We start from the raw sequence: 21,259 nt of genomic DNA on the forward strand, positions 1-21,259 counted from the left end.
AAAAAGGAATGATTTTAAAACACTTCTTGCTTCTTTCTCTCAAAACAATTCTATATAGATAACTAGAGAAAGAAAGCCTTCATACAAAAGATGCAACACTCCAAGGAGGTCAACCCTATCAACATAAATGATTATTTTATTTGAACACCTCGCCAAAAAGGGTGTCAGAAACAAGGGTCAGCCCCTTTAGAAATTCACCTGTAATTTAAAACCTCATTGATTGGGTTGGCTTTCGGAGGGGAGTTGTGCCGCGAAATATATATTTATTAATTTTATTTTAATTCAAACTACCTTCTAATAACATCAATATAATAAAAAAATTTAAAACTATATTAATACTTCCTTGTTTAGATAAATTCTATCCTTGAAGACTTTTGATTTATTTCAGCACTAACATTTTATGTTCCTGGATATATATCAATGACCAAAAACATAGTAGATGGTACAAAAAAATAAGAATACTGATTTTAGAACATGAAGATGACTTGTTATAAACTTATATTTGATGATCAATACAAACCTATGAGTTTTTAGCCCTTGCATAAACTCATTTTACCCATTGAATTTGGCCACCCAACTCTTGCATTATTAAGTTGGGTGAACTGCAGTTTATGCATGGTGTCTAAAATATGTGTTTGTCTCTCACTTCAACCAACAACTCCACTTCTCTACAACTATGAGAGTTGTTTGTTATGACAATGTAATAACTACATGTTGTGAGGTTTTCACACCATCGCTCCATTGCAAATGGAAACCCCCTCTTTTGTTTTTCTACTTGGACTTTTGTAGTAGTTTGGTTATAGAGATTTGGCATTGGGCTTAGGTGTAAAGGGATGGGTTTGTATTTAGATTGTAGTGGGGATTTAGCTAAGGCTAGGGTCTCATGGAGGGGGGCTTCCTTAAAAATAGAGGGGATAGCTGCTAAGAGTTTTCAGGAATATTTAAAGGGGAACACTCAAATGAATTTTCTTAATTTCTTTAAATTCTAAAATGTTAGCTCCTAAATTTAAGGAACCTAGTGGTCCTATGAATATTATTTAAATAATTTAAATTTATGATATCATTATTTTATTACTATCATACTTAAATGTTTAAAATAATTAATAGATTGTTGAAATGTGGCAAAAAACACTCCTAAGTTGGTGGGGCTAAATCCAGCCCCGCCCTATTTTCACTCGCTCAAATTGAGAGGGCTAAAAAGTCAAAGCTCCTATTTTATAGGAAAAGATTCCAATTAAACATTTAGCCCCTTCTAAAAAACTACCACGGAGGTACCCGCTCCACAAAAATAGAGCCCAAACCCCTCCCATTGGACCCCTGCCTAAGTCCAGAAGACACAACAAAATTGGCAGTGATGCTAAATGAAAAGCTAAATTCGGCTAAGTATAAAAGGCATCTTGGGCTAAGACACATTTCACTACCCATATAAATTTTGTCCCATCTTGAGCTGAGACATATTTTGCAAGCCATTTAAATTTTGTCCCTTCTTTAGCTGAGAAATATTTTGCTACCCATGTAAATTTTGCTTCATCTTGAGTTAAGACTTGATCTTCTACCTATGTTAATTTCGTCTCATCTTAGAGCGAAGCCTTTTTCCTTGCCTCTAATTTTGTGTCTCATCTTGAGCTAAGTCTCCTTTTGTTACCTATGAGATTTGTGTCTCATCTCAAGGCAGGTGTAGGAAGCATCATCCCATCTCAAGCCTTGGAGTTGCAACCTAATCTTAGAGCAATGATCTTTGAACCTTGAAATGGGAAGTTGAGCCTAGAAGTATGTTGCAAATGCATGTGGCCTTTTTTTAAATGAAATTGGGCTCAAAATTCGAGGCAGGACAACCTTGGTAAATAATGTATGAGCATGGGAGATTAAAATTCAAATTTACCCAATAAACATTTAATGTAATTAAACCTTCAATTGGGCCTTGGATTAAATATTTCTAATGGCATTAAACGGGATAAAAATTAGTTTCAAATTAAGATAAGACCCATTTTGCGTCGATACCTTGGGAGAGAGAGAGAGAGAATGAAGAACATTAAAATAAAATAAATGAAATGAAATGAAAATGGGTTTTAAATTGAGATGAGATTTAAATTTACCTTGATTTTGCAAAATATGGATTGATTTTAAATATTAATTAATTAATTCATCGATTGTTGCATTGAGATTACCCAAAAGGCATTGATTTTAACAAATGGGGAATTAAATTAATGAAAAATAAATCATAAATGGTAATAAATTAAATAACACAATAACTCTGGTACAAAATAACTCTGGCAGAAATTATTAACACAATAACTCTGGTACAAAATGAAGCATGTCCAAAGCAAGTAGAATTGTTGAAGAAAAGAGAAATATTAGAGTATTTTAAAGAGAAATTTCAAAGTAGGCAGATAGAAAGGCAAAAAACAATTGCAAGAGAAGGAGATGTGATCTTCAAACACAAATGAAATGAAGCCCAGAGCATGCAAAAAATGAGGCTCAATTGATTAGGTAGAAGGCAACCTCAAATTCAGGGACCATTATAGCAGAACAGCCAATGAAGTCAAAACTCGAAATTCCAAGTGCTCCCTCTATCCTAGTCCCTCTATTGATTTTGATAATAAACTACTGATCTCTACTCCTAAATCAAGATCTCCATATATAGTGTTCAAAACTGTCCCCTTAGACTTTCAGTCAAGGGCCTACTAGTTGTAATGCTGGATGCTACCTTGACATTTCTATTGAAGTTTTATATAAAGATACCAATAATCTGTGCACCTACATAAAAAATTTTAACATATCTTGTCACACAATTTCTAATAAAAGTTTTACTGTAAAATGTATTATATTACCTGATGATGAAGAGGATGTAGCAACACCAGAAAAACAATCAACTGTTGCAGCCAGAACAATTATGCCTATGGTTAAAATTCTAAAACATTCAAATAGTTCACTGTAACCTCAAACTGATTCGATGATAAGCCCTATTATAAGGTCAGGTCATAGGATTTAACTGTGCTTGGATAATAAGCCTTCCCTCCATCTATATAGTGTGCTATAAATCATTTGAAGAAAGCACGATTTTTTTATAAAAATAAAAAGACAAATGGAAGGAGAGAAAATATTTTCTTTCATTAAATAAAAATTGTATACTACTCATAATATTGATAAAAATAAGGACTAACTTTATCAAACATATCAACTAATAAAGCCATGAGGATGAAGGCTACATGGACAAAACTTATTATTTCAGGACATATGGTGCCACCCAACATTATGATCTACTTGTTCACAAAGATTGAAATTGCTATGACTTATTTGAAGTTAAAACTCCAAAAATAATTTATGTCAGGGCTTGTAATAAACAGTTTCCGAATTTGAATTCTAAACTTAGTAGGCATATTAAAATGAACTCTATTTACATGCCTCATGATTTCCCCCAAGGATAATGTCTGTCCCTCGACCAGCCATGTTTGTTGAGATAGTAATAGCTCCCTTCCTACCAGCCTGTGCAACAATTTGAGCCTCCCTGGCTGCATACTATATAGTTGAAATTTGTCACATGCCAGAACAAAGATGATTCATCAATGTTTTTATTTTAGCATGAATCACAAAGTGAACAAGGTAAGAAAACTGAGATCCTATTACTATGATACACAAGAAATATTTGGCGAACCTTTGGTCGAGCATTCAAAACGTTGTGAGGAATCTCCCATTCTGTAAGAAGCTCAGATAAATATTCAGAATGTTCTACACTGCATCCATTTAAAATGGTATTCCGGTAGATTAGATTAAACAATATCAATGAAATTAGTAGGAAATTATTGAACATTAATAGAAATTTGATTGAAACAACTGGCCAATAGGTTCACTAGCTGCAATTATTATTATATACTATGAGTCACCACTTTTAAGTACAACTTTACAATAGAAGAATTTTAAAAAATAAAAAATCATTAATTCAGAAAAGCTAAAACAGCTTAACCATGAAATTTATCACTAATAGTAACAAACACCAAACAGCTTATTTTTCCAGCATTCACATGACTAATGCCCCCAAGTTAAAAAAACTATAAGCTAACTTTATTAAAAAGAATTTGGTGAAATTGATAGTCTCCTCTTACAAGGTATACGTGTATGCCACATAGAGTACCTTGGTACTAAATCTGAAGAAGCATCTAGAGGAAGCTGTGGACACATGAGAAGTTGGCGGAAATGCAACTAAAAACTATGTCATCAGCTTGGTTGGCTGTCGATGTGAAGGTGAGTTGAAATTTATAACTAATAACACCCAACAGTTTATTTTTCAAGCACTCACATGACTAATACCCCAACTTAGAGAAACTATAAGCTAAAATTATCCACAACAATTTGATGAAATCCCATATTGCTAACTCTAATTTTCCAATCATATTGCAAAGCAAACAACTACCACAAGAAAGAGAGCAACCATTAAAAAATATAACAAACCAAGATATGAAAAAAGGACTGCACAATATACAACCTCAACTTTGTTCCCCAACTCGTAATATATGCCATATCTGACTATCAAGGATCGAAAGGCAACATACAATATGTAATATTAGGATGCATTATAATGTTTAGTGATCTGAAACCCATCTTAAACTCCTTAACAATATACGTGAATATTTTAGTTATGCCAGAAGCACAACTAAAATATTCTTATGGATTGTGGAAACTTACTCACTAATAATATACATGAAGACAAGGCCAAAATTTGCTGATAAGATCCTCCAGAAGCAAAATTTACACTGTCATTTTTTAAGATCTGAAACCCCATCTTAAAAGCATTGACAATATAAATGTAAATAAAAGTTCAACACAAAACATCTGCAACTATCCTACAGGGATTTATCTGTCTGCAACCCATATGAGATATCCTCAAAGTTGGTAACGAACCAACTTGGAAATTCCCACACCCAGGTAGCAGAACAGCCAGCAATAAGGTCATGGTGCGGCCTGTAACAATTTAAATCTGCACCAAAATAACTCTATGGCCTACAAATGTACACAACAATGGCAGCCCAAAACAAAGTATTAAAAACCAAACACCATAACTTTACCCTCAAAACTTCCAGAGAGGAATGGTGTGGCCAACATTAAGTGTATGGCCAGCTCGGGAACTTATCAAATCACACTCAAGGAACTTAACGAACTCTTTAAATTCTCCACAAATGATTCTAATTTCTGCAACACAAAAATGGTGCTCTGACTTGAAGCACAGGGGTGATGTCTGAAATGAAACCACACAATCCAACTACGAATTACCTTTCAAGGCCCACACTAAAAACCAAATTAGGGTTTCCATCCTTAGAAGGTTGTTGAACTCTCATGTTCAATCCAGCACTATAACATTTTCAATCAACAAAATAAGCACAAATGAACCCCAACACCTTCTTTTACAACATTTTTGTAGGGAATTTGCAATTTCAAATATAAAAATTAATTTCCCTTGCAAATGAATTTTTTCAATTAATAATAGCAGTTCATGTGCAAAGTCCCCCTTAACTAGGCATCAAACTTTTAAAAAACTTTAATTTACTTTCCAACAACCTATTACAGAGTGTCTTTTTAATTATTTCTCAACCTTAGATAACAATAGCAATATAGTGACTAATACCTCAAGAACTCACCCAAGTTGCAGAAAGCTCTACATTTAACACTCCCTAACAAACATACCAAGACCTTGCATACGAAGCAAGATAGTTATCTATAAAACTGGCAAAGAAGAAGAAATAGATCCTAGACATGAATTAACCAAAGTATTTGAGAATAACATATGCCACATCTGAGAACTATCAATCTTGGGAGAGGAATTGAGAACTGGAGGAACCAAACCAAAGACACTAACACGAAGGGAGTAGAGGAACGAAACAAAAGATATCCAAAGTGCAAGGGACATAGGAAGACAAGTAGAGTACACATACATGGCCAAGAGTGCAAGAAGGCCACTAAAACATTGAGGCTGAGAGCGTCCACCCAAGTCCAATGCACAAGGACACAATCAAGAAAGAAAATTAGTGACTCCCTCCATGAATGTGAATGTGGAAAGACAAACTCCCGAAATTCACGAGGAAAGGGTCTGAAGATCCAGTGAGAGACTGCAAGGCGTACAAAATCATTTGATAGGGAGTAGCCAAGAAGACAGTATTTTCTGAGAACGTTTCCAATGACACTACAACGTATAGCCATGAAGTGGTTCATAGAACTTGAAGAAGAATCTATAGCATCCTGGGACACCCTAAAGAAGGCATTCAAGGTGGAGTTCAAACTAGTGAGAGACGACAGAGTGATTGTAGCAGGAATCCACATCGCTAAGCAAGAGAAAAATGAGAATGTAGAAGCTTACAATCATATGCTCAAGGAGTTGTTGGTAAAGTTGGAGAGACAACTACCTGACAAAGTAAGGATGCAATGGTTCATCGAGGGACTGATCCCTTCAATGTGCAAGAAGATGAGAGTGTTGCCTCCATCATCATACACGGATGTTTACAATTGGGTGATGAACATAAAGCGTGAAAATAAAACATCTGCCCAATAGAAGAGGAGGACGAATAATAGACACCAAAGGTATTAGCAATGAAGTATCAAAAACAATCTGAGCCTTGTGGCAGAATATGATGAGAATGATAAATGAAATGGATGAAAAGAAAGAAACTAATGAGCTATGGTATACATTGTGCAAAATTGAGAGGCCTATAAAGGGTACTTGTCCTACATAGATGTTTTGTGAGATTATTCAATTGTTAGGTCATTCAATAAAGGAGCGGCCATACAATTTAAAGAATAAAAGTTTCTACATACTCACAGAGGGAGAGTCCATTCCAACAAGGCCACAGAATGCCTCGTAAGGGGATTGTTGAAGTTAACAAGACGCGAAAAATCAAATATTGTGAGACTTCAAAAGGAAGCCCTATCATACAAAGCCAACAATGTAGCAAATGGAGGGACTTTGTTATAGACTGTAATGTGCCTTATTTGGATGTTCCTTATATTGACTTCTACAATGCAATTACAATGTCTGAATTTGGAGGGATACCTTGCCCAATGATGGGCTTTGCCTCAATTTCTTGATAGAGATCCTACTTGTACTATTTATATCCTTGTACACATTTTGGAGGTGTTTATGCCTACCTTACCCATACTTGGTTCCATTGGCTCAATTGTTAAAATGTTTCTTTAATCTCCCTTGATTAGTATATAATGAAGTTAGGAATCTTTGGTCTTCCCAACCTTAAAGTCTTGCTGTCTGAAATGCCAATTACATTGCCTTACCAACCAAACACAGTATGATTACATTTCTGAACCCATAGGATGTCAATTTTCACCTTAAATAGACTCCTATCAGAAAGACAAATTTTACAATGATATGTTGATTCGTAACAGAATTGCAGATTAATAAAGAAACACGGATTTAAATCAGAAATACAGAATTAGCAATGATGAAAGGATTCATTATAGTTATGCAAGACATGGGTTTTCACTCATCTTTGGTCTTCCCAACCTTGATGAAGTTATGATTATATTTTCACCATCAATATACTTTATTTTTCCCCCTTGCTTGGCTATAGCTACACTTCCTGAATCTAGAGCTACTCAACCCTCCAATCCAGTTTGTCTCGTGGGAGCTAGACATAATTTCTTGCATATCTCTGGAAAAATTGATGTAAATAAAAACATAGGTGTTATTTTGATTTGAATAATATTTTCAAAATTATTTATAATACGAATAAGTCTTGCTGTCTGAAATGGCAATTACAATGGCTTACCAACCAAGCACAGTATGATTACATTTCTGAACACATAGGATGTCAATTTTCACCCCATTCCTATGTACTTAGGTTAAGGGTTAGGTTCATTAAACTTCATAGACCTTGTTATAAGACAAGCATTCCTATCAAATCTTCCTATTACAAGTTGTTAGGCAATATGCCCTTCCCAAGGTTCCATTACTACCATTCTCGTTTGGCAGCCCCAAGGTTTGCGAAATTATTAGGTTCCAACAATTCTAATATCTCTTTTTGAACAAGCTCTATTATTGAATTAATTACTGATACTGATTCAAACCTGTCCCTTGACTGCAGGGAAATGAATCTACTGGTTTTCATTTTTAAGAGTGCTCTTTAATCCAGTAACATTCATGCACATCCACAAGGATCCATCCTCTTGGAAGGATTAAGTTCCCAATATAATTTTGTAAAAGTTATGATCCCTCTAGTTTATTACTCTAAAAATCATAATCTTTTTCAACCTATGCTCCATGGGGACATGTCCCATGTGACTTTACCCTTGTTTCCATATTAGGGATGTTACAGAGTAATGGGGACGGCATATTGAAGCACCCTGTTCATCCCCAATCTCTGCAAAATTTTGGAAACATTTCCATGATGGCTATGAGAGAGGTCAGGGACACAAGGGACAACCAGAAGTCCCCACGATGGCTAGGGAGCTGTAGACGCCTCCTAATTGTCTTGAGGACTTTTGGCCATTTCATATGGGCCAATCCACTTTTGGTGGGCCAGTTTGTTTTTGAAAAACACATTTTAATTTGATAAAAAAGGCTAGATGTGCCCTTAAGGACACCTAAAACTGCATTAAACAATACGGAAGCCTAATCTAAGCATAAAATAACCAGAAAAGTGGGAGAAATCATTTGCACATTACAAATGAGAAGATTAGTAGAGAAAAGGAAGCAGCTGGTCAAGGAGTGAACAGTAGTTAAAAGAGGAGGTTCAGGCATCATATCTACTTGATTTAGACTCTTCAGTCTTAGACATCATATGTTGATTATGGACTGTGATATTATTATATTTTTGCAAGGTCACCTGGAGACGGGGAGACTTGGAGGTCTCCAGTACTGGTACTGGTACCGGTATGACAATTTCTGAAAAATAGGAAAGGGGTACTTGGAGACAGTAAAAAAAAAATTAATTGTTTAGAGAGTCTAATACTAAATACAAAATAGTGATACTGTAAAACTAAAAGACTGAAGTAAATAATAATAGTAATAGCACATTAATATAGAGTCAAATATTTCAAAACTCACATAATCACATTCCTGTATCTCACAGTCAGATTGATAATCGCTGAGATTATCATTAAATATTCAAATTTTAAATTCAAAAAAATTGCCGATATGCGAACAAAAATGAACAAGTTTACTACAGTAAACAAAAACCAGAAATCTATCTAGTACTAGTATGTTGATGGTACTATCATCTACTCCACAAGGTTGTGATCATCCATCTCAAGGTTTTTAGCTATCATGCTCTCCAAAAAGTCATCACTCTCCAACTCAAATTCCTTCGATGGTAGTACAACTGGGGGCAATTCATTAAAGCCATTTAGTTCAATTGCTTCTTCCACCATGGCTGCAACATCTCCATCATGTGCTATTTGATCCCATTTTGCTGTGGGACCTTCCATATATGTAGGATTAACATGTGAGAGAAGGTGGAGTGTGCTATGAATGTACACCAAGCTCTTTTGCTTTCTTTGACCCCGATCGGTTCCTCTTCGATTAACGGATAAAGCCATAAATGCTCTAGTTCCTCTTCAATGAATGAATAAAATGAGGGAAAAAATACATTAAATAATTTCATATCATATTTTACATTTATTTTTTATCAAGAGACTTTGGGGAGACTCCACATTTTGCATTAGGAGACTAGGAGACTTCAAGAGACTTCATCATGAAATCTCCAACCTTTTTTCAGGTCTCCGAAGTTGCGAAAAGTCTTTGAGACGTGTCTTTTAGGGGGGAGACGAGTCTCCCCGTAACCATGTATTTTTGCAGTTATATGTTTATAAACCCTCATTCAAGAGGTGATTTGATTTTGATTCTTAGACTTACCATGTGATGTTTATGGACAGCCAAATATTTAGTTTTACTTATATCTTGACATTGTGATTATTAGAATAGTTGACTATGGTCATATTTAGCTCTCTCTCTCTCTCTCTCTCTCTCTCTGTGCCCTAAGGAGTCCCCGTACTGGAAACCCATCCCATCATCCCTAGAAACTTCATGGAGCATATCTTTGAACTTAATGATATTGTCATTGCCAATGCATGGCGTCTAAGGTCGTTCCACAAGATCTTAAGGAAGAACACATGATTAATTCTATATGTACTCTACTTCTAAATGTGCAAGCACAATGATTCCTTTCTTATCAAATGAGCTGTATAATTATGTAATCATATCAAATGCGCATTTAAATACGTATTTATATTAGTCGCACATTTATATGGTCGTTCCACAAGATCTTAAGGAAGAACACATGATTAATTCTATATGTACTCTACTTCTAAATGTGCAAGCACAATGATTCCTTTCTTATCAAATAAGCTGTATAATTATGTAATCATATCAAATGCACATTTAAATACGTATTTATATTAGTCGCACATTTATATGTGTTCATAATGAATGCACAAATAACAAGTATTCTTACTCAATGCTTAGTTATATGTATGATCCTTTTGACTGGTCATCTTGTAGACATCATTAATACCCTTCCAATTCATTTCATTTCCAAATGCGCAAAATAGAATTTCTTTTGTAAACATACTAAAGAACCAAAACTCGGAATCGGATCAGAATCGACAAGGCTGACTTGACTCGTGAATCGGTCATGAATTGCCTACAAACCAGCTACGAATCAGCAAAGTGAAAAAACCTTGAAATTTAGAGATTTCAATGATTTAAAAACTTATTACATGCTCCCTTTATTGAATATAACTTAAACACACTATAACATCATCAAATAGAAGCTAAAGCCTAACATACATAAATAAGGAACATAAACAGTAAATCCATCACATACGTAAAAAAAAATGGTGATTTTGGTGATTTTTGACCAAATTGCTGGTTTTTGGGGCCAATTTTGTCAATTTTTTTGGACAATTTCAAGTGATTTTTGGCGGTTTTTGGAGAAATCGCCCAAACCGGCGATTCATGACCATCCAAGGCCAAACATCACCGATCTGATTCAACGGGTCAGAAAAAATCGGCTAGGCCAAGCTGAATCACCAAATCTGGATGAATCACGACAATTTTTGTTACTATGAAACATAGTAATATATATAGCTTACACCTAAGCTCTAAATTGATTGTACCCACTGTGAATAGATCAAATTCTTATGGACAAGATGGATCAAATGCTATTAACAACATCTATGATAATGATATCCCTTTATAGAAATTACAACAATGAAGAGAAGACATGCCTGAATAAATTTGTTATTGTGGAGGTCTTGATCCCGCCAAATCGCCAGCAAGATGAAGCTTACATTGTTAAATCAATTTCCACATAGTGAACCCGATGATAGTAGAACTATCAGAAATATAATTGTACACGATAAAGGAAGTCCCCCTTCTCGAATGTTTGTCCTGTAGAGTAATATTTAGAACATAACAGATTGCAAGCAAAATGTAATTGTACACTTATGCACAATATATAGAGAACTCACAACTATCTATTCATCGATAACAAAATTATGATGTATATCTCAAACAGTCCCAATAATAGTGCTATTACAGCATCACCACACAACCATATCACCCAAAGGTAGTTACAATGCTCTATATAAACGTGTCAAAGTACCAATTGTCAGCAATAGTCGGGTAACCCTTGAACCATCGACAACTTAACAACTACTAATTATCCTAATAACATCATCCCCCAAAAAAGAAAGTCGTCTCCGAATGACAAACAACTGAATAGGGAATACATCTATATAAAAGGTATCAAGGAGATAGGGGCCTAGAAAGTGTCTCTGATGAGGAAGGTGCAGGTGGTGTCGATGTTGCAATTGCTCCCTCAACTATTGGACCTTCTCAATCCGTCATTGCAAATCCCTCGCAACTAGCATGTGTCTCTTCCTTGTGGTCTTCACTATAAACATTGCCAACATAACCTCCTTGTGCTTCTAATTATTCTCCTCCACTGTTGTAGTAAGACAAGCCTCCTGTACTACCCACTCAGCCCTCTCATGGTCCAACAACTCCATAAGATGAGTCTCCATTATTGCCCGCACAACCCTCACCTAATCCAACTGCTCCTCTAAGGCCTCTATTACACTAGTTGATCCTCCACTGTTCAGAGCCAAGTGCTTAGCTCCTCCTAAGCCACAGTAATTGTCACCTGCTTGACCTTTAGCCTCTACTAGTGAATCTTGGGCCCTCCTGATCTCATAATATCCATCCATAATGCCTAGTCAACTCTCCTAACTAAGGAATGGGTCCCATTCTCCCTTGTTGGCTCATGAAGGCTCCAATCCTCCAACATTGCAAGTGTCTCCATAGAAAACCATTCCTCAGAGGTGAAACATGAGAGAAACTTCCTAGCGCAACCTCTCATACCAAATGCCAATAGGTGTTTCACTACTTAATCCTCCCTCTCGTGGGCCAATTCTTGTACCAAGACCACCATCCTCCATGCATCAACTTCTGTATCCACCAAAATCTGTTCAAGGGCATCGTGAGTCTCGGGCACCGCACATTGAATGTGTATATAAGTCACGCTCTCGGACTCCACTCCCGATAAAGTGATGCCATGAGAAAGATCCAACTCTACCTCCCTCGGATGGGTCCTCCCGTCGTCCAAATCAACAATATCCAGAATCCCATATTGTGGAAACTACATTGGCTACTAAGGTGAACGAGGGGCAAGTCCAATGGGTGTCATGGGAGTCATCTTATAGCAATTCATCTTAGCATCCATGGTCGCCTCTTCCAACCCAACCACCTCATCTCTAGGCATCTCCTAAGCGCTTGCAAGCTTCTCCATAGACTAAACTGTTGGTGGCTTCATGAGCTCAACTTCTCAATGCACACCGGGAGGTGTTAGGGTGGGTGGTGTTCGTAACTATCCAAACCCTAACAAAGGTATGACTCCAACAATCACACCCAAATAAGTAGGTGGAACCAATTGGTTGCCAACATGGAATAGTGTTGAAGCAAAGACCAATTGAATTCTTGTTGGTGTAAGCCCATGATGTAGGGGTCTCTAATGGTGCACTACCCAAAGTTTTGACACCACCCAAAGGTATATAGGGGTACTCAATGGTACACCACCCAATGGTGTGACTCATACAATATCCTCAGCTCCCTCTCTGTCCAAAGCATCAAACTCAATACGGTCACTCGTCTTATCATACAAAAAGAAGCACTTCCTCTAGTAACTCTTGAAGAGCTATCCCCAAACTCCTCTTTGTTGATGGTATCATCCTCATCTGACTGTAACTCTGACTCTATCTTAGATGCAACTACCTAGTGCCTATGCTTCTTGTTGAGTTGAGCATCACCACCAACTATAAAAGTATCTGAGTGTGTCCAATACATGGGTGATCAATAAGGCTCCAAATAACTTCGTCCTTGCAAAAAACCATACTAATCTTGAGGCACTTGTGTTCATACAACATCCAAGAAAAGTCCAATGGTGTGATAGGTATGTAGAAGGTTTTGTGTTGTAATGTCAAAAACTCATGAATTTGCTCTGAAGGTACAAAAGCTTGATGATACACTATCATTATGTAATCCATTCATCAAAGCAAGCAATAGTACTATAGTATCTCAATCTCGGCTAGCCCTTATCAACTAATTCTTCATGACATCTAACAAACATCGCTATTCCCTAGGTGTAATAAATGGTCTCTTGAGGTTGCACCCCTTGCTTGCTTGTGCCACAATTTCTTATTTGGGTGGTGTAAAATCCCCTTGACATACCAAACATAGTAGTTTTTGCTTTTGTTCTACTATCATTATTGTTGTTGATATTTCAATCTTATGGCCCTATCCTAGAATGTTGAACACGCAAGTGAATGTGGGCTGAAAATGAAAGTGTGGTTGTGCACCATTGGTACTCAAAGACGGATTTTTGGCTTTGTCTATCATACGTAACAATCATGCCTCTAACTAGTATCTCAAAATCCTGAATGGAGAACACTAGCATCTGAATGGCGGAGTGTACAGCTGCATGCTCTTTGTTCAAGAGGTCATTCCTTATCTCCAACCACCATGTACAACATTCAATGTCGCACAACCCTTGAATGTGATAGTATCCACTATCACCTTCTCACAGTCATCCTTCTAAGTTTGTATCGTGGGTTGTGTTTTCTTTCCCTTCGCATCCTTCCATTAATCCATCTTACCTGCAGCTTTTATTCCAAATGACAGTGTTCAACCAATCTTCCTTTGTCCATCATAGTCAGTGCATTTTGTGAGCCTAACACATTCCCCTGTAGCAATGATTGGTTGCTCGGTAACTGCTGTAATCCCTTCCCCTCCAGTCCTATTTCACTTTTTTGGACTCGATTAATTCTCTAGTTGTCAGGAAAAATAAATAAATATAATGTCAAAGGTGTATTATGTCTTCTTCATCCCTCCAGATATGAAATCAATTCCATACGGCAACTGTCCCCACTCTCTTCCGGTAGTGTTGCATCAAACTAAGTTTCATATGGCTCTATACAGACTCTCCTATTGGTGTGTATCTACTTCTCATCGGGTCTCAAGATGTCTTTTATGCATGGGCTCTATACAATTCTCTTTTTATGCTGTACAATCTTCCTTCAATTATTTGTGTGTTACGGTCTTTGTTCCTCATTCATGTGGTCTATTTGTCATGCAGTCATGTTATAAAAAACCATCTAATCACACCCTATGGTATCTAAATTCTACATCACTCTCCATACAGCCTTTGATGTCTTCGGTGTTGTCGTACGTTGTTTCACTTCAATAGTCTTTCTATCATATGATTCTTCTCCAACTCAGCTTCTGCTGTACAGTGTTATGCATGTTGTACAGATTTTCTTGTCTTTGTGTTGTACAGCTTTTTCTCCTTGTCATCATACTCTTTTTGGTGCTCAGTTGTGGGGAATTGTCGCTTCAGTGGGTTGACAGTCAGTTGTGGAAATTGGTTTCTTCTATGGGCTGGTGCCTACAAAGTTTGTAAGAGAAACACTTTTATGAGCAATAATCTCCCATGGTTTTCTCCCAAAGGCTTTCTACATAAATTTTGTGTTGTTCGTGTGTTGTCTATTGTTAGATTTTGTGTGATTAATGGTGTTATGGTTGTTAAGTTTCAAAAAAGTAAACATTTTCTTATGCAGATTCAACCCCATTCCCCCTCAAACCCACCTCCTCACATTAAGCTTGTGCTCATCAACTTTTCTATCCATAGATTACAACCAATTTCCTTTATAATTAGAAATTTTACCCTAGAGACGAATCTGTATACATTATAATGGAAACGGACACCCAATTCCTCCTTGAAGATTTGAGTAGTCTGAGTGCATTCAAAGAATTTAAAGTTGGGGTTTGGACTCTATGCGAAAGAGAGTTGGGAGGAAACCATGGCTTCTCCTAATGGGATGAATCTGTAGCTGTAGCAGTTGCACCAAAGGGAAAAACCAATTGATATGAATGCAGAGGTAGTGGTATACTGAAACAAATTAAGGAACAAAAAGTAGGAACTTTCATTTAGGATACTGTTCACCACTAGTATCATAATGGATACTCAATATGCAAACATTTTCGAACCACATCTATAGGAGACATATTCTAGATGAGTGTTCTTCCAAAATATGGTGGTTATTTGACTCCATTTGAAGTTACTGAGAACAAGCCCTAAATCGTGCCTAATAGATTTGTAGCCAACAATTAGAATACTGTGTAAATTGATTAACAGTTTGAAGACAAAAACTAAATTAAGTATGGTAAAGAAGCTTAGATGTCAAGGGCCATGGATCTGTCCAGGCGATGTGGATTTAGATGATTTTCATATAATAAACATACATGTGACAAGAAAATTGTAATCGAAGGCAATTCAATAAATTGTCACTATCTAGCCCCCAAAAAAAGAACAGAAATATCTTCAATTTTTTGCAAGGTTATGGGTGCAGGTCCCATCCTTCAACCCCCAAACTTAAATAAAATTTAAATGATATAGAAACATATCTCAAAAGCCATTATTAAACTTTCACAGATTTCAAAGTTTTCAATGCATCTGCTAATCATTTTTTATAATGATCATATGTATGAACTCAAGCCGGGTCACTCTCAGCTAACACTTGAATCTGTATCAAAACAATATTCCCATGAATAGCATGAACTGTTCAAGAAGCCATTACTGTTGACAAACAAGATTCACCTAGTTGTACCAACCAAAACAGGACGACCCAGCCTGTACATGAATTCTACTTCTTCTCTCACTTTCTCCCATTTGCCACGAGCAGTCTGAGAAAAATCCATGGCGTACAAGCTACATCAATTAAAATGGATAAAGATTTTGAGCACAATCATCATAACTAACTAATTTCAACTACAAACTCTGCCAAATACATACAGCAAAAACTTGAAGAGGTAAATCCTTGCGAATATTAGTCAAATTTGTTGGCACTTCAACAACAGGCATCTGATAGATTTTTAGAAATTCCTTCTCCTGGAGAAGTACAGGCTCCAACATTAATCAATAAAAACAAATACAAGAAAGTTGGAAAGTCTTACAAATATCAAAAGAGAAAAAACATACTATCGGGAATTTCTTAGAGGCTTAAGACAGATTTAAATGCCTACTTCTGTTTTAGCAGTTCCAGTCATGCCAGATAGCTTGGGATATAGCTTGAACAACGATTGATATGTTATTTGTGCAACAACTGATGTGTCTGGCTGACAAATTTAAAGTAAAAAATGAGTTGCATATTGACCATAATTCATTTGTGCTTCTTAATGAGCAGAAAAGAAGTAATTCAACAGCAAATCACATCAAGACATACATGTATGTCCACGCCTTCTTTAGCTTCTACTGACTGATGAATGCCATCTGCCCATCTCCTTTTCTCTTCGACTCTTCCAGTTAGCTGTGTTCAAACCAACATCAGAGCCGGAATCTCTATTCAAAACATGAACAGTGAAAGATATCATGTATTGATTTAGGAAAATGAAATGAGGCTCAAGCTCTATCTTTACAAATAAATGAATTCGATTGGATAAGAAAGTTTGTGAAAACAGACCATTGAATTATACTTACTGTCATCTGACTGTTTTCTTTTTGGTCCATTCATAAATATAAATTTGCATAGGTAACATATCAGACATTTTCTATATGATACAGTAAAAAGTTAAGCAAACAGGATAGTACGAAATTATTTCTTGTCTTGACCTTTCATCGGCTTTCAGTCTTGCAACTAGACTTTTTTCTTTTGGTGGAACCACCTCCAAAGTCTCTTTTAAAATTCATTGTGAGGAGTGGATATGTGAGACTCTTGATGCAATTTTTGAATTGCAATCATTCATCTTTTGTCCTTTAAGGTGTTTCTACTCTTTGCTTCCTTTTCTCAGGGGCAAGTGATGACTTCTTCATTCCTTAGGTTAGAACTTACAATTGTAGATCTATGTAGTCTTCTAGTGGCATGTTATGATGTAATATGCTTTTCACTCAATCTCATCTAATTTGTTCATGTAGATCCCTCGTTGTTGGTTCATTGCTTTAACATTTGGTTTTAATGGAACTGTTGGTGTAGATGGATGCATCTTCAGAATTTTCTTATTGATGGACGGTTCTCCATTGATATTGTCTCCTTTCTAGCTTTTATGTTTCTTGCTACTGCCTGCTTGGTTTTAGATGCCCAATAATCGAGCCAATCTATCTTCAGTGCTTCCTTGACCATCCATGATTTGATTCATGTGTCCATTTTCTTCCATATTTTTTTTGCTTGGTCTATTACCTTTTAATGAGGCTTCTATTATTGCCTCATCTCATGTTTTAATCTCCACAGTAATTCCTCTAATATTTTCCTTCTTTTTTTATCTGAAAGGTTTTCCCTACTGTCTGGTAGGTTTGTCAGCTCTAATACCAATTGTAACTTCCTCTTTTTTACTAGCTTGGAAATTTGGGACAATTACCTTACTTCTCCTTCTTGCTCTATCAAATGCTTGCACTTAAATCAAGTAACAGAAGTACTACAAGTTATCAAATACTCTTTCTGAAATAAAGTTATAAATATATGCAAGACAATATAGATTTAATAGCAATATCTAACGTACAAATATGATAGATGCTATGAATTTGATTTCTTTATCACTTATAGTGATAATACGATGATGCTATGTCTGGTATGAACGATATGTCTATGCAATCAATCTATATTGCTTGCCGCAAATGGTTTTCCTTATCTGATATGACAATTTGAACAAACAAAAGGTAATAACGCTATAAGCGATATGTTTTTTATTTTCGATCAATACTTAAATGCCTGCAACTTCAAATTCTGATGTTCTTTCTAATTAGTCTTCTATTCATGCATTCAAGTTATCATCTCTGATCTGCAGTATGTAGCTTGCAACCGATATGGCAAAGGCTATTGCTCTTACTAAGCAGATCCACTAAGGATTAAACAAAAAGGATAAAATGTCTGATGATTATCCATTTAATGTGTGATGTCCACTATTTGAAAATAAAATTGAATAATAACAATAAAATTAGAAAATAAAAATAAATGAATAGTAACCAATTAAAATATAATATAATTAATGAAAGAACCAAATATAATGAAAAAATGACTTTTCAACTCCAAAAGCTGTCTCCTCTTGTTTTGGAAGATATAAAAGTTAAGTTCAAACTCAATCAATGGGGGAAAATAGAATATACAATGGAATTTTGGTAAAAAGCAGAATAGCATCTGAAAAAATGACCACAGAATATCGACAGAACATTCCACACAGCAGTGGCATCCTGGAAGAAATATAAGAAAGGGAAATTGATTACACATTGGCTGCAACTGTATATTAAACACAGTTAGATCCCTATACAAACAATAGCATCGGGCAAGTAAAGAAAACTTTCAGATCATAAGACAGGGATTTATGCATCTATGCGACTAGCATGAACAGTGTTCCTATTTAAATAATAGATTTAAGAGTTATCAAAGCACTATTTTAAACATACATGCTCAAGTCTAGTTATTATTTCTAAGTCTGAGAAGAAGAGCATAAATGCAGTAAGGAAGAGGCCTGTGTAAATCCAGCCAATCGTTCAGTCCCAAGACAAGATAAAGATCAACGAACCCGAGTGCCTCGCAGACATGTCCAAGAAAGGCTTAAGGACTTGGATCTATAAAACCCTTGAGGGAAACCATTAAGTTGGGTGTCTAAGCAACCTATTTTATTTCAGCATTCTCATAAACAGGATCAATAACCAGGGTAGGATGGTCTTCTCAATTCACATAGATAGGTTATTACCAATTTCCCTGTGGTTGTTATCTTTATAGCATGAGTTAAGTTAATATAATTCAAGTATATTAAACATAAGCTCAACTGCATATAATTAGTTAACCTTGCATGGGAACATTACATAATGATGGAGTCTTCCTTCTTATACCGTATATTAGGAATGACAAGTCATTTGGTGAAAGGCGCCTCCCCATGTCCCTTGTCTTTCTTCATAAAAATGTTAATCACACTACTTGGTTAGCAATTAGACTCACACTCTTCGTCAAAATCCACGTTTGACAATCATACCTTTTCAGAATGCTTCAACAGATTGATGATAATTATTCCTTTCTCAATCACTCCCACAGCCCACGATATCAATTAGTTTAATTGACTAATTTGCTTCTAGTTGATGCCTTTTCATAATTTATATCCATAGCAACTATTCTTATGCTTTCTTAACGATTGCTGATTAATCACAAATTATTGTATTCCTATCGAACTTCAGCTAAGTCTTGTTTAGGACTCTTGTTGTTTTACTCATCATTATAGGATGAACCATCTTCCTCTGCTATCTTTACTATTGAACCTTCGATATTTTACATCGCTATTAATAAGTCAAGAGGAATTGTATTAGATATGTTTTTGGATAACCATTGTTGTGTCAATGCTTATGATATGGATATCGTAGTATATCATTCATGATTATGAAATCAAATCATTTAGTCAGTTTTGTAATTTTACCAGTGGCTACTGTGTGTAATCTCCTTAGAATAACAATTGTTGTCCTTCAATATGACAATGCTCTTAACATTAATATCACCATGATCTATGTTCTCAATCATAATAACTTCTCTCTAACTACAATACTAGTAACCACGATACTTTCTTTTTTTCATTATGTAATCACTGACAATTTCCTGTCTTCAAGATTATGAACTGATTAAATGACGATTCATATATTTATCATTATGTCAGCAACATCACTTAATTTGGCACCAAGTAAGTAGTGTATCGACTACTCTTCATAACGATGAGTAGGGAGTTTATGACTCGATAACAGTGATTAATAGTAATAGTCAAGCCGATTAATATCAATCCTTGCTCATTAATATCTTGAAACTCCTCTAATGATATATGAGAATAGCCTTGATTGATACTTGCAGATTGTAAACCTTTCATGTTTACATGTTCGACCAATGCAAATGCTCTCTCCATAAGTCAGTGGTCTTTATGACTTGACTGCTTCGTTCATGCCTTATGTACTTTGGTCATTGTTATCGTCAATGAAAATGATTTGATGTTGTTCTTTTCCCCACTAGATTGGTGTCTTTAAGGTGTTGTAATTGTTAATGCTATTGTAGCTACGTCAGGTTCTTCAGGCTGACATAATTAACATAAAGATTGTGTGAATATAATTATTGATAACATAATAATTATGGTAATAACATTATCATAGAGATAATATAATTATATTAGATTATTATTGCAATATAATTATTATAATATTACTATATATTTATTTAATGAATAGACATGATTGGTGACCCTTCGTAAAGGGGTACCTCCAATATATTTAAAGGAAGACCAAATCTTCCTCTTAAAAAAACAATATAGAAAAATAACTAATACACACATTGAGAGAATCAACATTGTATCAGAGCGTGTTCCCTACAAGCTTGTGAGGTTTGACAAGTTCACACTTTGCCAAATTAGAAGAGTCACTCATAGAAACAAATCTAGAATAATAAGCTGACTTACTGCTAAAGGGAATAATGATATACTTCCATCAATTATATTATTACTGTGCCTGATTGAAATAAACAATCACATAAGTTGAAGAAAGAAGGTTTCATATTTTATTGGAACATTATAGATGACAGTATATCCCCGTAGAGGAAGCTGCATCCAAACAATTATGGATTAAAATCATTTTTTTAGAAGTAACATTAAATATTGACAAGCCTGTGATTTAATTTATCTGGAGACTTAAGAAGCACAGCTTCTTGTGTTTGGTGGGTCCATTTACTTGGGTGATAACACCTTTAT

The 21,259-nt window shown here is 35.6% G+C and overlaps 1 protein-coding gene across 3 annotated transcripts in view; it reads right to left on the bottom strand.

Annotated features, from left to right (window-relative positions):
* Positions 1–21,259, bottom strand: part of SECA2 (Preprotein translocase SecA family protein) — a 237,349-nt gene that overhangs the window by 106,637 nt on the left and 109,453 nt on the right. For all 3 annotated transcript variants that reach the window (XM_089805095.1, XM_089805094.1, XM_089805093.1), the window contains exons 15-20: positions 16,777–16,860; positions 16,577–16,669; positions 16,347–16,442; positions 16,152–16,237; positions 3,656–3,734; positions 3,406–3,519 (exon numbers count right to left, since the gene is read on the bottom strand). In XM_089805095.1, the coding sequence (XP_089661221.1) occupies positions 3,406–3,519; positions 3,656–3,734; positions 16,152–16,237; positions 16,347–16,442; positions 16,577–16,669; positions 16,777–16,860 (552 nt within the window). The remainder of the gene's footprint in view (positions 1–3,405; positions 3,520–3,655; positions 3,735–16,151; positions 16,238–16,346; positions 16,443–16,576; positions 16,670–16,776; positions 16,861–21,259) is intronic.

This window comes from Cupressus sempervirens, chromosome 10 (genome assembly GCF_028749045.1).
Source record: "Cupressus sempervirens isolate cs-2001-9-10 chromosome 10, ASM2874904v1, whole genome shotgun sequence".
NCBI classification, from domain to species: Eukaryota; Viridiplantae; Streptophyta; class Pinopsida; order Cupressales; family Cupressaceae; genus Cupressus; species Cupressus sempervirens.